The sequence below is a fragment of the Hyaena hyaena genome, unplaced genomic scaffold (assembly GCF_003009895.1).
Source record: "Hyaena hyaena isolate Hyena2069 unplaced genomic scaffold, ASM300989v1 scaffold_47, whole genome shotgun sequence".
In the NCBI taxonomy this organism is placed as follows: Eukaryota; Metazoa; Chordata; class Mammalia; order Carnivora; family Hyaenidae; genus Hyaena; species Hyaena hyaena.
The window spans coordinates 4588793-4604649 of NW_024080679.1; the positions used below are offsets into that span (position 1 = coordinate 4588793).

Below are 15857 nucleotides of genomic sequence, written 5' to 3' on the forward strand. Positions count from 1 at the left end.
AATCCTAAGAAAGAAATTGTAATAGATCTACGTGGTATGAAGTTTAATGCACAACAGAGGGCATGAGCAGAATGAGGTTGACTGATTATTTAACTAATGACTAAATAATAATTATGATGGTAACACTTTTTAAGCCCTTGCTATTGGCTGACATTTGCTTTATATATATTTATTCTTTTAATCTTTACAACACAATGTTATGTGAGTTATTGTGTCCATTGTATAGGCAAAAAAACTAAAGCATAGAAAATTTAGATTTTCAGGCCACAAAGCTAATAAGGGCTGAGCAAGGATTCAAACCCAAGTCAGTCTGGCTCCTGAATCTGTTCTAATACAGCCTTCTCTAATAAGTAAGAGAAAATATATAACTTGCTAATTAATCTTAATATCAAATTTAGTAGGTTACAAATACTATCAAAGAAATAATTATAATTTATCTAAGCCAGAAATATGGTTTAAGTAAAGAATTTGAGAGGGCCCTGTGGCTTACAGTGGGTGTAAGGAATTCAAAGGAAGCTCAAAGGAAAATAAATTTTAATAGAAACATTAATGAAAACAGGGCTAATTTTTGCTAAAGTGGATTATCCTCAGCATTTTTGTTAAGCAGTAATGCTTCAGCTTTGAGTATACAGCACCTGTACAGCTGGATATATGTAGAGAAATCAGACATTTCAATATAATCTAAAGAGAAGTATAATTGGAAAGGAGTGTTTCTTGAAATCTTTTCTGTGTTTGCAACAAATCATCCAACAGATATTTCTAAATGCTTCCTATGTACACTGGGAGAGGACCATGACAGGGAATAGCACAGCACAGTGTTACTGAATAAAGCACAGCTCAGAGGAGGAGATTGTGTATGATTATCAAAGCTAGAATCTCAAAGGCCTTGAAGCACAGGTCAAGAGCCTAATTTAGATTGTTAAGCAGAGGAAAAGGTAGATTTCAGGTATATTGCTAAGAAAAGTTGACTGAGCTCAGTGGATACGAATGGGTGAAGGACAAGGAGTAAGAATTGTGATGTCATTATATAATTGGGCCATTAACAGAAAAAGGCAGGTTAGAAAAGAAGCTGGTAGAATATAGCCTTAGAGAGACTTTCTAAAACACTGGATCTGAAACAATGACAACATAGTGAAATGGAAATGTCTAGCAGATAAAAGCCTTGGGGCGCCAGGAGTTTAGGCTGAACCCAGGCTGCAGACCTGATCTGTCTCACCTGCTAAAAGGAATAGTCAACGATAATGTATGGATTCTTAGACAAAGTCAGGAAAAAGAACAGATGAGTGAAGAAACTTGGGCTCTAGGCAGAAGAGCAGTAAGAATAAACGGTAGGGGTCAGGAGCTCAGTTGGTTACATGTCTGGCCCTTGGTTTTGGCTCAAAACATGATCTCATGGTTTGTGAGTTCGAGCCCTATGCCGGGCACACTTACAGTGCGGTGCCTGCTTGGAATGAATTCTCTCTCCCTCTCTCTCTACCCCACCCCTCTCAAAATAAACAAATCAATTTTTAAAAATCTATATATATAAAAAGAATTAACATTAGGATACCCCTAAGAAATTAAGAAAGCCAGCTAAGGCTATGGTAAAATGAAAAATCAAGACAAGTGATAGAGCTATGAAATCAAGAGAGGACAGAATGTGAGAAGAGGGACCCCTTGGTCATGGTGTGGGCAAGAGAACCCCGTCTGAGTGTGTGGTTCCAGTGGCTCTGCGAAGGAGGAAACTAGAAGGTATGGGGCGGAGGAGGAGCTACGGGCCACTCATTCAACACATACGCTAGTGAGAGAAAGGACAGGGGCAACATGGTAGCTACAGAAAGGATTACAAAATGCATATTGTAAAAGGAGTCAGTAAAGATGGATTAACCAAGATACATTATAGGTACTTTTCATGACTTGTAAGAAAGAGGTTCTCTGCGCTACTTCTGAAAAAACATCCTATAAGACATCCCTTAGAAACAACAATTAGAGGAAGGAGGGAGGGAGGGTTTCTGACGTAGCAAAATATAACTGTGCCTAAAATTACGAATATATTTTTAATATAATTAAGGGTCCGTCATTATTTTTTTTAATTTACCATGTCATACAATGGTTCTTACTATATTTTTTACTCCAAAGACTCAATGTGTTTTATTTGATCAACATGTATTTTATTATGCATCCACAATGTTCTTTTTTTTTAATTTTAGTGTTTATTTATTTTTGAGAGAGAGGGAGAGAGAGAGAGAGAGAGAGAAAGAGAGACCAAATGTGAGTGACGGAGGGGCGAAGACAGAGGGAGACACAGAACCCAAAGCAGGTTCCAGGCTCACACACACTGTCAGCACAGAGCCTGAAGAGATCATGACCTGAGCTGAAGTAACCAACTGAGCCACCAGGCGCCCCCATCCACTATGTTCTAGGCACTAAAAAAATGAGCTTCAAAAATGAGGTGGTTTTTTTCCCCTCAAAAATGAGTTCTTGAAGGAACTTAACCTTTTCAAGAATAAAGTTCTTTTAATTTAAGGTTTAGGTGACTTCCGCCGTGCTTTCTGTCATATGTCACTGCCTTTTTTCTAACGCTATGGCCAAAGAAAGTTAAGTATCTAGATTTACCAAAGTGGATCAGATACCTCCAAGTGCCGCAGTGCAACTTCAGGAGGAAAACCCGCTCACAGAGGTCTGGGAGAAACTGGCACAGAGCCAGCAGTTATTTATATTACAAAGAATGTGTCTCAAAAAGATGGGAAAATCAGTGAGACCTAATACCAAGTCTGCCAAACCAAAAGCGGATATTGCCAGAGGGAGGATTTTCATCTTTGACTTAACCATGCGCGCGCACACACACACACCTGTAGCTCTAAGGATTCGTGGAACTTCATTAGCCTGCTTCTCAGGAACACTGTCGACCAACAAAATTCAAGTCCTTCCTAGGGAATTACGTTTCTTTCTTTTTTTTTTTTTTTCAATTAAGCAAAACTCGAGTCAGGTATATCCCTAAATTGCTAGCGGTTGTCAGGTAAAAACATAGTCAGCACCACAGCAGGGTTATTAACTACAGAACTGCATCAAAGTTCTCATTTCCATAATCAGCAGAGAGTCGCCTACCACCACAGGCAACAGCTGTCATTTGGGAGGAACTCCATGTGTGGCCTACGGCGCTCTGCTTACCTTGTCCACCAAAGTGCTCCTCCCTGAGAAGTGTGAATGAGCCCCAGAGTCCACAAACACCCTGATCTTTCAAGTGACCTTGTATGTTCTCTAAAATTAATGTAACTTAATTGCCGTGGGACGGATTTCCAGGTTTATTTGAATAGGACAACAACCAATACTTACTGAAGACTAACTGCTTGGCAGGCGCCATGCTAAGAATTTCACATAAATTACATGATGTATTTCTTACAGTAACAGCCACTCTTTCTGTCACCGTCGGTGGTGGCGAAACTTCAGCTCGGAGAGGTTAAGAAGCTTCCCTAAGGTTATGAGACGCCTGAGTGGTGGGGATGGGCTTCAGGCCCCACGGTTTCTGATTATTCTTCCCTGAGGCATTATACTCCAGCGTTTTCTCAGACCTTGCAGTTCCATTAGTTAACCCTCCCTCCTCGGGTACGCGAAGGCTCCGGTCAGCACACTGTTTCTATGAGGGGCCGTACAGTCAATATTTTTGGCTTCGTGGCCTGTACCGGTATATGGTCCTCAGTGGCTATGACAACTCAGGTCTGCTCTTACAGTGTCATAGCACCACGGACAGCGAGCAACTCCTCCAACAATGCGTGTAGCTGCATTCCATGGGACATTTACTGAAACAGGGGGCAGGCACATCTGGGCAAGAGTTACACTGCGGTAAAATACATGTTCCTGACAGATATGCATATTTATTCTGTGGCTTTGTATAATCTTTTACGTTTGGGAAAAAAAAGTAGAGAGAAAATGGATTAAAACAAAACAAAAGAGCAGAAGCCAATGCCAAAAGGTAGGGGACAGGGATTTAGTGTTTCTATTCTATCCTTTAGCAAGCAATGTAGTAACAGTGACAGGGACCCTACACATTCCTCCTCCACTCCCTCACAGGCGTGGGTCCTCTGCCTCCACTGGGCCTGTGGATGTCCACTCAGAGTCTGGCACAGTACAGGTCAGTTGTGACTCTCCCTGTAGAGTGGTTATGCCTTATCGTTGCACCCAATCGGATCCTTACTCAGCGTCCAGTGAATTCACTAGTTATCCTCTCTACAAGTTTCATGTCATATCTCTGTGTCTTCACTCATGCTAGGGAAATTGTCCCTCTCTCTGTGCTAACTGATGCCGAGAGCAAATTCAGGAAATGTGTTACTGCATTCCCAGTTCAAAACTCCTAGTGCCTGGATTCACTTCTAAGAAGACATCACTTCTGAACATGACAACTATACTTGTGTATTCTGTTTCAACTGTTGACTCACTGATTTCAGATACTATGACACCGACACCATAAAGTTATGAGAATCCCCGAAGTGTCACGGTCACTGGATATAACTGGTAACTGGCAAAAGTAGTGAAGACTGAGTTTAGAGATTTAACTTCATTTCCATGTTGTGAGTGATTAGAGGAAAGGGTAACCTTTACTGTCATACAGGTAAAGGGTAGTCAATCATACAACACGAATGATAATTTGGGGTATCAAAATCAAGAAGCTGAGTAGGAAAAAAGTCATGGGGGCACTACAATGTCTAAATGTACTAAAGGCGCAGAGCCTGGTTGGTATTCTGCCTCTCTTCCCCTCCCCTACTTGCTCTCTATATCTTTTTCAATATAAAATTTAAAAAATACTTAACAAAAAGTGTTCAACATTCCAGTAGTCTCCCCTAAACTTGTCTGACCCCTGAAACTCTCCCCACTAACATCTGTTACCATTTCTTAGAAGTACTGTTTCATGTAAAGCAATCAGGGAGGCTTTTGGAGAATAAATTAAATGCTTATGAAATTTAAGAGGCAGTTTAAAATTTTAGCTATAGCCTTATGAATTTCTTCAGAATACAGTTGAAATTCCTAATACAGCTGAATACATATTAACCTCATATGGTTGAATATAATTCCTAATATGGTTGGATAGATCAACACTGATAAATGCTACAGTGAAACATCAGAAGTTATGACTTGGAACTATTTATCAAGGAGCAGTATAAATTTACCATAATCACAGCAGAGCTTAGCTTTGGTTTTGCCATTTGTTAATAGTATGACCTCTAGGATAAAGAGATTTAAAGTCTCAGAGTTTTGAGTCACTTCTATCGAAAGCAGGGCCAGACGTGCCCTGTCTAATCAACTGGCACATTTTGAGAATCCAGTGATCATGATGAAAATAAAAATCAAGAACAATTCTTCATAAGCAATAAAGCGTTATAAAAGCATACAAGGAGTTATAAAAGTATAAAAAATTATATATTATCTCATCAGTCTCTCTGTTATAGAGCCACACTCAATACTGTTGTGATTTTTTTCTTAAACTCTGGCTAGAATGTTGTCTTATAATTGCCAAACACCTCATTTTACTTAGGAAATTAATTTTTCGTTAGTTATTGATCAAAATGATGTATCATCCAAATTTTTTCAGAAACACATGGCAAAAACAGGAGAATTAGAAAACTTTGTTTGAAAGGAGATTTATTGCCAAGTAGCTGGTGAGCAGGGCCACCTTTCTCTGGGCTCTATTATGAGCCCATCTGTGGCCGCCCTTCGTCGCCAATGAATAAAGACAGTAGGGCTCTATATTCTTTCAGTCCTTCATTAAACTATTGATCCCTTAGGCATTATCCATAATGTTCCAGCAGCTCAGCATGTCAACTGGTGAAGTGCTAGTCTCCCACTCCTTTCAATAACTTCCACACTTTGTGGAGAGGAAGTAGCAATGATTTATTTACCTGACATTTTCCAGTCCGGATGTCATACAGGGCCACTGAACCATGGCGAGCTCCAACGGCTATTCTGTGGTTCCGCTCATAATAGCTGACCATGTAGAACCTGAATTGAACATTTTAACAACAACAACAACAAAAACAAAACAAAAAAAACCCCAGGTGAGATGACCTGCACACAAAAGTGGATACAACACAACATATTTCAAAGGTGGAAATATATATTTCCGATGTATATCTTTAAATAAACAGATTTATAACTAATACGTTGAGATTGTTCAAAACTGTTTCATTTTAATAGCCCTTAAAATCAATGGAAATAAAAATGATGTGGAATATCACTTAGTCCATCAATAATTACTGTCAGTAGAAAACAACTTCATCATTACAAACACCCCTGAATTTTCAAATGAGAAATAGGGTCAAATACAAAAAGATTTAATATGTAAACTCAGTTCTACTGTAGTTGACTATTATGCAAATAATTCTACTTGAACAAAATGGAAAAGATGAAAAGGCTTACATATTCAATGTGATTATGTTCTCACATTTTAGTATAGTATTAAGTATTGAAATAATTTTTCTAGCAGAACAATCATAAAAAGCTACATTAATGGGGTGCCTGGGTGGCTCAGTCAGTTAAATGTCTGACTTTGGCTCAGGTCATGATCCCACGGTTCATGGGCTCAAGCCCCGTGCTGGGCTCTGTGCTGACAGCTCAGAGCCTGGAGCCTGCTTCCAATTCTGTGTCTCCCTCTCTCTCTGCCCTTCCTTTACTCATGCTCTGTCTCTCTCTCTCTCAAATGTAAATAAACATTAAAAAAAAAAAGCTACATTAAGTGTTATGCTTAAGTTGATATCAATAATTTAGAATGAAATTAGTAAATTACCACAAGAAAAAAGTTATCTGGCAAATTCCATAGAATTTCCACGTTTGCCAGTTTCTCTAAATGAGAGCTTTGACTACAGGTAGTGTAAGTAAGCATATTTGGTACTTATTTGGCATTACATGAAAAGAAAACTTAGGGAGGATGATTTGAAGGTTATAAGAGGTTGATTTACTTTTGTTTATTTCTTTTTTTCTAAATTAATTTTCACAACTGAATTAGGTATCTGAACTCCTGATCTATGCTTTGCCATAACGATTTCATGACCATATGGCTGGAGCCTCGGAAGATATGAGTAAAAATTATTAGAAGTATAAATAAGGTATGATTTTATATCCCCAAAGAGTTTTGAATACACTCAGTATGAGTTGCCCAGATGAACAAGTGGCTTACCCTAAATATTTATGATGATATTACATCAATTCTACCACACATTCCTTGCCTTTTTATTCTTTGGTGTCATACTACCAACCTAACGTTTCCGTTATTATTTTTTTAAAGATGGGAAGGGGAGGGGGGGGCGTCTGGGTGGCTTAGTCGGTTAAGCGTCCGACTTTCGCTTAGGTCATGATCTCGCCGTTCGTGGGTTCGAGCCCTGCGTCGGGCTCTGTGCTGACAGCCAGCTCGGAGCCTGGAGCCTGTTTCAGTCTGTGACTTCCTCTCTCTCTGACCCTCCCCTGCTCACACTGTCTCTCTCTCTCTCCTAGAAATAAATAAAAATATTAAAAAAAAAAAAAGATGGGAAGGGGAGGTAAAACATGACAGCAAGGAAATTATTTCTCTAATGCTTCCTTGAATCTGAGTAAAAAAACTCCTAGGCCATGCAACTACATTTCTGAAATTCTGGTGAGAAAGGTTGAGAGAGAGACAAGGGGTTTGAATGCAAGCATTTTGAAACCAGAGATATTCTGATAAAGCCATTGGGCAAGACATGACGTTGTAACATTCATACACATTTCATAAATCTAGAAAACAAGAGAGTAAATTTTAAAATGTTTTGTTTGTTACTTATTAGAAAGTAGTGGATTCAATACTACTTTTGTCCTAAGTGACACAACTCTTTCCCTTCAGTGGAAAGTTAATGTTTCATCTTTTTAGTCACACGAAAGACACTACTTTAGGATGTCCCACTGGTTTGCTGTGCTTAGGTGTGGATGTCCTCTCTGTATACTGGTTTGAGGGAAGGCAGGCTCCTGAAGGCTCCTGAAACATAGGAAGCTTCCCCACTATTAAGTGGTTAGTAAAAGGTTAGTTTCTCAAGGCTTTTCCTGTCTGAAGCATTTACTCTACCTTAACAGAGAGAGTAGGAATCAGCATTCAAAATCCTATATTCTCAGCCTTGAAAAGAAAAATGATCTGAAGAGTTTAAAAACACTATTTTGTTATTCAATAATTGCAGTAGTTTAAGTATTGCGCATCACTGTGTGTCTACACCCTACGTCTACACGGAAGCACACACAATCTATTCCTTATTAGAGTAACATAATATCTCACAAATGGTTTAACAAAAATTTATTCTGTGCAGGTTAGTAGCCATAGGAAAATAAAACTTCCAAAAGTATTTTTAAAATCTATTACTAAACTTTGCACAGATGTAGCAGTGATATTGCCTAAATCTTTCTGCAAAACAGGCCTATAATTACCCCTCAAATTAATCCTCCTCAAAGTAAACCTGTAGTTTACTTTGTAAACTACATTTAGTTTGTAACCTGTAGTAAAATACATTTGTGTGGACAAAATTTACTTAAACTAGAATCTTAAAGGTCTTTGTTATGTTGGTCATCGTCTGTGCTCTGGATATCAACTTCATCTTTCTATACCATCTATAAACAACATAATTTATGGGAGGAAAAGAAGATCAAAATCTATTCCTGGTATGAAATCTTCAGTTTGCCTGGAAAGGACCATATATTACAGGTCTGCATTTTTCATTCTTTGCAATTTACTGCTAGAGTAATACTTCTAAATGATATAACAGTTCTAGACAGTGAAGGTCTTATGGCACATTTTTATCTTTGGATTTCTTCTTAAACTTTATATACCTTTAACAGTGTCTCTTTCAAGAGAAGAAATCCATGCAGTCACTTCACAAATGTCTACTCCAGGGACCGGCTGCTGCAGTGGGCCTATCTCTGCTGAGGGTTTCCAAAATCCACCATATCCCTAGACTACTCTTCTCCTAGAAACTAGTTTTCTATTGAGGGACTGTCAAGATTAAGGATAGTGAGATATGCATTATTTAGCCCCACCCCCAAAGGTATCAATGGACTGAAGAAGAGAATCCACTACAGTTTTTAAAATTATCTTAGTTTTGACCTAACCCTACATGAGGTCTTAAATTCCTCCAAAATTTGGAAGGGGGGTGTTCTCAGAATAAGGATTCATGTGTGCAGAGTCTTCTGAGATGGCATCTCAGACTCCAGTTCCCTGCATTGATACCGTGTCACTTGGGCAGCTTTCATGGGGAACAACCTGGTGAGAATCCTTCCATTATATTCAAATTAGAACAATGATCTCCTCTGCTTGGCCCAGTGCAGGGAAACTCTGCTAAGTCAGAGAGACCATTGCTACTCAAGCATGTGAAAGAAGAATAAACTGGAATTCCGTAATGTTACAAAATGTATTTCCTACTGGGGTTGGGCTGGTTACTATACAAGAAGTTTAGTCCCTGATATCTATACTTTCATTAGTGCCCACATACAGCTGGGGATATCCTGTTCGACCATAAATCAAATCACCTGTCTCTTACATTCACAACCATCCTTCAAGACTCTACGTGACATGGTCCCACCTCTCAGACGTCATCTCCTCTCCCCCTGCCCACTCTGCTCTAGTTATACTGATCTTGTACTTTCTTGAATATGCCAAGAGTGTTTCCAGTTTGGAGCTTGAACACTCACTGCTCCCTCCGCATGAAAATCTCATCTGCCTGACGTCTCCATGGCTCATACCCTCACTTTGTTTGTGTCTCTGTTCCGAGATGATCTTGACAAAGGAGAGCTTCATGGGGCATTGATCTAAGACAGCAGTCTTTCCGCCATTACTCTGTAGTCCAACATCCTATTTTTACACTTAGTCATCCGAGATATTAAACAATTTTTTGTTTCTAGCTTGTTTCTCTCCACCAGAGACTTTATCTTTGGTTGAATGTATGAATACATAAATGTGGTCCAAAGAGTAAAAAGTCATGCAGTAAGGAGGTCAAATATTATGCCTATCCGTCAGTGACTAGCGTATAAACTATGCTAGACATACCAAGTTTTAAGACCAATATTATATAGGGTCTAAAGTAATAAATGAGGTGAAGAAACAAAGGAAACAAAAACTGCCCAAAAAAGTTAGGCAGAAGTCAAGAAACAGAGAACTGCCCCATGATCACTCTAAAAATCTATATTTAATTGAGACAGACAACTACAGATTTACATTAAATTATCTGTAAAGGCCCCTGTAACCTGGGTATATCAGCATGAGACTGACAGTTGCATAGTGGAAACTATTTAATTATACCTTAGGGAACTAGAAAAGACTACCTAGGCTGAAATTCAAGAAGGCAAATATTGTCTCAGTAATGATGTACACAAGAAAGTATGTATTTTTGGTATAAATGTTGTTACGAAAATAAAGACTATGCTAAGAATCTGCCAGAGATATCACCACACTAAACATAAAGGTCAATGAACATGGTATTGTCACACAAAACATAATTAACAGAAATAACTTATCAGTCATTAGCAAATACTGCAGTAGGTTATCTTATTTCTCCAAAGCCCGATCTGTGACTTCAACTTTTCAGAACTAAGTTACAATGGGGTGACAGCTACCCCACAGGAGCGGTTTATAATGTGAAACACACATGTGGATTGAGTGCAGGATCCTGGAGCAAATCACTATGCTTGCAAGTGTGCCAAGCACTCAGTGCCTGAGTCTTTAAATAGCTTTGCGACTCTCTATTTATAGTCTCCTTTGAATTGATGATCTTTTTATCTTTATTAAAAACGGCCTTCAAATAAGAGAAAACTGATGTGAAATTTAGAAGTCAATTTGGAAACAGACAGGAAAAGGAAACATCAACTCTTAGCAAAAATATGATTTGGGAGGAAAACAGAAACCAGTAAAGTCACTTTCTTGACTATGACGTTGGTAATCTGCAATGGTCTCATGTTATTACTACTGTCTGTCATATCCTTGAGCGTTAAAAAAGTAACAAGAGGGGCGCTTGGGTGGATCAGATGGTTAGGTGGCCGACTTCAGCCCAGGTCATGATCTCACGGTTCCTGGGTTCAAGCCCCGCATCAGGCTCTCTGCTGACTGCTCAGATTCTGTGTTTCCCTCTCTCTCTTTCCCTCCCCTGCTCTTACTCTGTCTCTCTCAAAAATAAATAAACATTAAAAAAAATTTTTTTTTAATGGCATACTTAAAAAAGTAACAAGAAACACTCTTCAATAATCCAAAATTTATCTCCAGCCTAACATGAAACCATCTAAAATCTAAGGATGTACAGAACAGAATGTGCAGAATGAATATGATTATTTATAATTTATAACTATTCCCAATTATATCTGGCACTGCACCAAGTACTTGACACATGTATTTTCATAAGTAAATTAGGTATTAGGACTATCAAGTGGCTTTTAGAATTCTTGATGTTGATTTTAAATGGTTCACAAACTTTTGACTCTTTTTGTTAAAAAGGTATTAAGGTGGTAGGTACTTGTAAAAAACTCAGGGGTGCCTGGGTGGCTCAGTCAGTTAAGCATCCGATTTCAGCTCAGGTCATGATCTCCTGACTCGTGAGTTTGAGCCCCGCATTGGGCTTCTGTGCTGACAGCTCGGAGTCTGGAGCCTGCTTCAGATTCTGTGTCTCCCTCTCTCTCTGCCCCTCCCCGCTTGCACACTGCCTTTCTCTTAAAAGTAAATAAACATTAAAAAATAAAAAATAAAATAAAAAACTCAAAACACTGCCATTATGTATATATTAAGTGAGCCCTCCCTCTCATACCGCTTCCCTCACCAAGGGTTAACTACTGTTAACAATCCGGTGGATCTTCTGAGAGTTTTTTCTAATTTTGGTTACAGAAACGGTATTGTATTACATCTATTACTCTGCAACTTTTTCTTCTCTCAACACTTCATGGAGCCACCCCCCCACCCCTGCCCCATGTCAGTATACCAGATCCCACGTCATTCTTTCTCATCCCTGTACTCCTATATGTGTGTATATTCCATTATTTAACTATTTCCTTTCTGACAGACAGCTAAGTTGTACTGTATGTGGATCCTTGTATATATAAGTGAATGCTTTTGCAGGACAGAATCCTCAAAGCAAGATTCTGGATTAAAGCACAAACACATTTTAAATTTGATAGGCAATGTCAATTTACCTTCAATTCCCTCTAAAAGTAAGAGAGTACCCCTACTTGGTATTACCAAATTTTCTTTTTTACCAACACAAGGAAAAAAATGGTATCATAGTTTTGTTTTAATTTGCATGCAATAACTTTTTACATCAATTCATTCAGCTACACTCTGCTGGATTTGCATGGAGGTTTCTTTATTAGTGTAAACAAAAATTATTTAAAAGCTAATCAACACCTCCATCCCTGTACTCATTGTGCATAATAGATAAGCAGTGAGAGTATTCAATATGCATGAAGTGTTCCCAATAACCCACAAAGAAGACTGGAGCCCAAAGGGTGTCTGGGCGGCTCACTCGGTTAAGTGTCTGACTCTTGATTTAGGCTCAGGTCATGATCTCACAGCTTGTGGGATCCAGCCCTGTGTTGGGCTCTGCACTGACAGCAAGGAGCCTTCTCCCACTTTCTCTTCCCCTTCCCCACTCATGTGCTCTTTTTTTTTTTCTCTGTCTCTCAAAACAAGTATGTAAACTAAAAGAAAAAGAAAAAGAAGATTAGAGACCTGAACACAGACATAGATGTTCTGTAGGAAAGAACAGGTAGGACTTCTTAGTGGAGCTATCCATGCACAGGTCACACTACCCACAGACACCCACCCCAGGCCCCTTGCCGGCCAGTATGAGATGCCAAACAGCTCTTTCGAGGACCACCATGTGAGGCCTAGGAGGAGGAGGAGCAGGTTTTCCGAGCACTGTCTGACCGCCTTCACAGATGCACAGCTGTAGTCAAGGGAGGGACACTCTGTAAATCAGAAGGCACTTTATAGAACATGTTCCCACACTGTCCCCCACCTCCCAGAATTCCAGGTCTCCATGCTGCTACTGTTTTTGAAAGATTTCCAGATGTGAAAAGTGGCTTTGGTGAAGGCACCAGTTCAAGGGGAGCTGTTAGTTTTGGGGGATGTGAGTGGTGGAGGGTAGGGAGATGTTTTCTAGAAGTGCTTCATTCTTGCGGAGGGTACCAGTTCAAAAGGCAAAATGGAAAAATTCCTCATTCTGAGGTGGTGATGGATATTGGTGAATTCTATTTGAGAGTCCTGACCTCCCATTCAGCCTCTTGTAAACTGTAAATGGTTTATAGATGTTTCCTGAAAAACACTGTTAAATATTTAACAGGTGAATTACTTTCCTTCTAGAAGAACTTGCTATGGCCAGACCGTAGCCAGAACGTTAAGAGGAGAACTGGAAGTACTTCCTCGGTTGTACAGGGAGCAGAATTTCTGTAAGGAAAAAGCCATGCATGTTAAGGGTGTATTGTATGATGGCTGGGAAAGAGTTCTTATCGCCTGGCTCCGCCACTCAGTAATTGGTGTGACCCTGGGCAAGTTACTTAATTTGCCTATTCTGTGGTTTCCTTCTGTGAACATGGGAACAACAGTAGTACCTCCTATGGTTGTTGTGAGGATTAAATGAGCTAATACATATAAAGTAATGAGAACAGTGCCTGGCTCACAATAAACCCTACCATGGTAAGTACATGCACACTTAAGTAGCTTTCATCGTCGTCATCATCATCATCACCATCATCACCACCATCATCACCATCATCATTGTCATTATCATCACAATCATCATCATCCTCATCACCATCACCACCATCTTCTGGACCTCTGAAGATATACTACAGAAAGAATAAATCAGATGTAGTCAATGTGTTATTTTCCTAGGGCAAATCAGTGCTGACTGGTAAGAGGCTAATAAATAAGGGAAATGAATGCCCCCAACCCAAATTTTATATTTATTTCTTAAATACTTGTGATTTGCAAATATAACCTGATAACAACTGCAAATTATTTGAGTTTCAGCTCAAAGTTGCTAATATAAATAATATGGATTTGGGTTTGAAACGTTTTGTATCATTTCAAACAGTCTGAAAGTTAAATATTCTTTCTGTCATACGGCAGAATGGAATATTCCTTGAAGGTGCAGAGTTTTGTTTTATGAACAATTTTAATATTGAAAGGCAGTCATCTGTTGGGGAGTTTTTAGTAGGAGCAGGGAAGTGGACTAAAATGGCTTTAGAGTAACTTCTACTCACCCAAGTATAGGAGTAACATCTATAATTATTTGTTGTAAACAGAAGACTATAAAATGGTAACCAATTTAAGAGTTTTCCTGGAAGTTAGGACAGAAGCTGTCTTACATCCCATTATTGTTATCACCATATGGGATAAGAACAAACCACAGGTTTGGAGGAGTTTTTTAAGAAAATGAGCTCATGCACTGTTCTAAAGTAGACGGTGTGCGTTTCCTTACTGGATTTTAAGTGCCCATTTAGGGTGAATAGAGCTGATTCAGCTTTTCACTTGAAAAGCAAAATCAATCAGTCTGTCTACATAATAACAAAGTTTCAGAAAAGGTAAACTGGCTCTGAAAATATAGACTTTTAATTCTTCTCTCTAGATTTTTTTCTCCGTTCAGTTCAAAACTTCACTTACTTTACCTTGACTTTTTGCATGTATCTTATCTATGTTATAGGTATAATGTTGTCCCAGTGATTGGTTTATTATATTTATTTGAATTTTCTAATAGATAATTCAGTTTAAAGGAATACACACTCATTGTAAAAAAGAAACCCAGAGAATATAGAAAAATAAACAGTTAAGAAAGGCAAGTTACCCTTTACCACCAATCCCCTGCAGCACCCCAGGTTAATAAGAGAAATACTCTGGAGTGTGTCTATTCCAGAGTTTTTTCCTTTTCATATGTATTATACATGTACACACATGAATATGGATCTCACTCTTTCTAATGGCTGTATGGTGTGTCACAGTTCTGGTATCTTTTAATGAAAACAACTGTTGGTAAATAATAATTACATTTAGAGGACATGAGCCAATAAAAGCGTTTTAACATAAAGTACATTTTCTATATAAGATCATACTAAGAGGTTCCCAACGATGGTCAGCTGAGAGCTAATCAGTTAAATCTAGCAAAACCACAAAAACATTTTATTTTATAATGTTTATGTATTTACTTTGAGAGAGAATGTATGAGCAAGGGAGAAGCAGAGAGAGGAAGAGAGAACCTAAGCATGCTCTGTGCTGTCAGGACAGAGCCCAGCATGAGGCTTGATCCCACGAACTGTGAGATCATGACCTGAGGTGAAATCAGGAGTCAGACACTTGACTGACTGAGCCACCCAGGTGCCCCCAAAACATTTTAAATTTCAAGGGGCTCCTGGGTGGCTCAGTCAGTTAAGCAACTGACTTCAGCTCAGGTCATGATCCCACAGTTTGTGAGTTTGAGGCCTGCTTCGGGCTCTGTGCTGATAGCTCAGAGCCTGGAGCCTGCTTTGGACTATGTGTCTTCCTCTCTCTCTCTCTCTCTGCCCCTCCCCTTCTCGTTCTCTCTCTTTCTCTCTCTCTCAAAAATAAATAACACATTAAAAATTTTTCAAACAAAAAAAAATTCAATGTCAATACTACTAAAATGCAGGTGATTTATCCACTTACAGTAAATTAGAGAAATTTATATCCTGAACCCTTTAAAGTTAGTTTCCTCCTTACTACTACAAGTGTCTAATATGTACTAAGAAGTCCAAGTATTTGAGCCATTAAATATTTGCTCTGGTCTGTGCATAGATTACTTGAGAATTTCTTCATTCTTGGCAATGAAACATGTAACTAACATAAAACAACCCACATTATAATTTCTGCAAAGTGATTCCGGACTCATCGGTTAGAGTCA

The 15857-nt window shown here is 38.9% G+C and overlaps 1 protein-coding gene across 3 annotated transcripts in view; it reads right to left on the bottom strand.

The window, feature by feature from the left end:
• The window catches only part of WDR7 (WD repeat domain 7), a 357763-nt gene that overhangs the window by 63245 nt on the left and 278661 nt on the right, over positions 1 to 15857 (bottom strand). For all 3 annotated transcript variants that reach the window (XM_039230510.1, XM_039230509.1, XM_039230511.1), the window contains one exon: positions 5874 to 5973. In XM_039230510.1, the coding sequence (XP_039086441.1) occupies positions 5874 to 5973 (100 nt within the window). The remainder of the gene's footprint in view (positions 1 to 5873; positions 5974 to 15857) is intronic.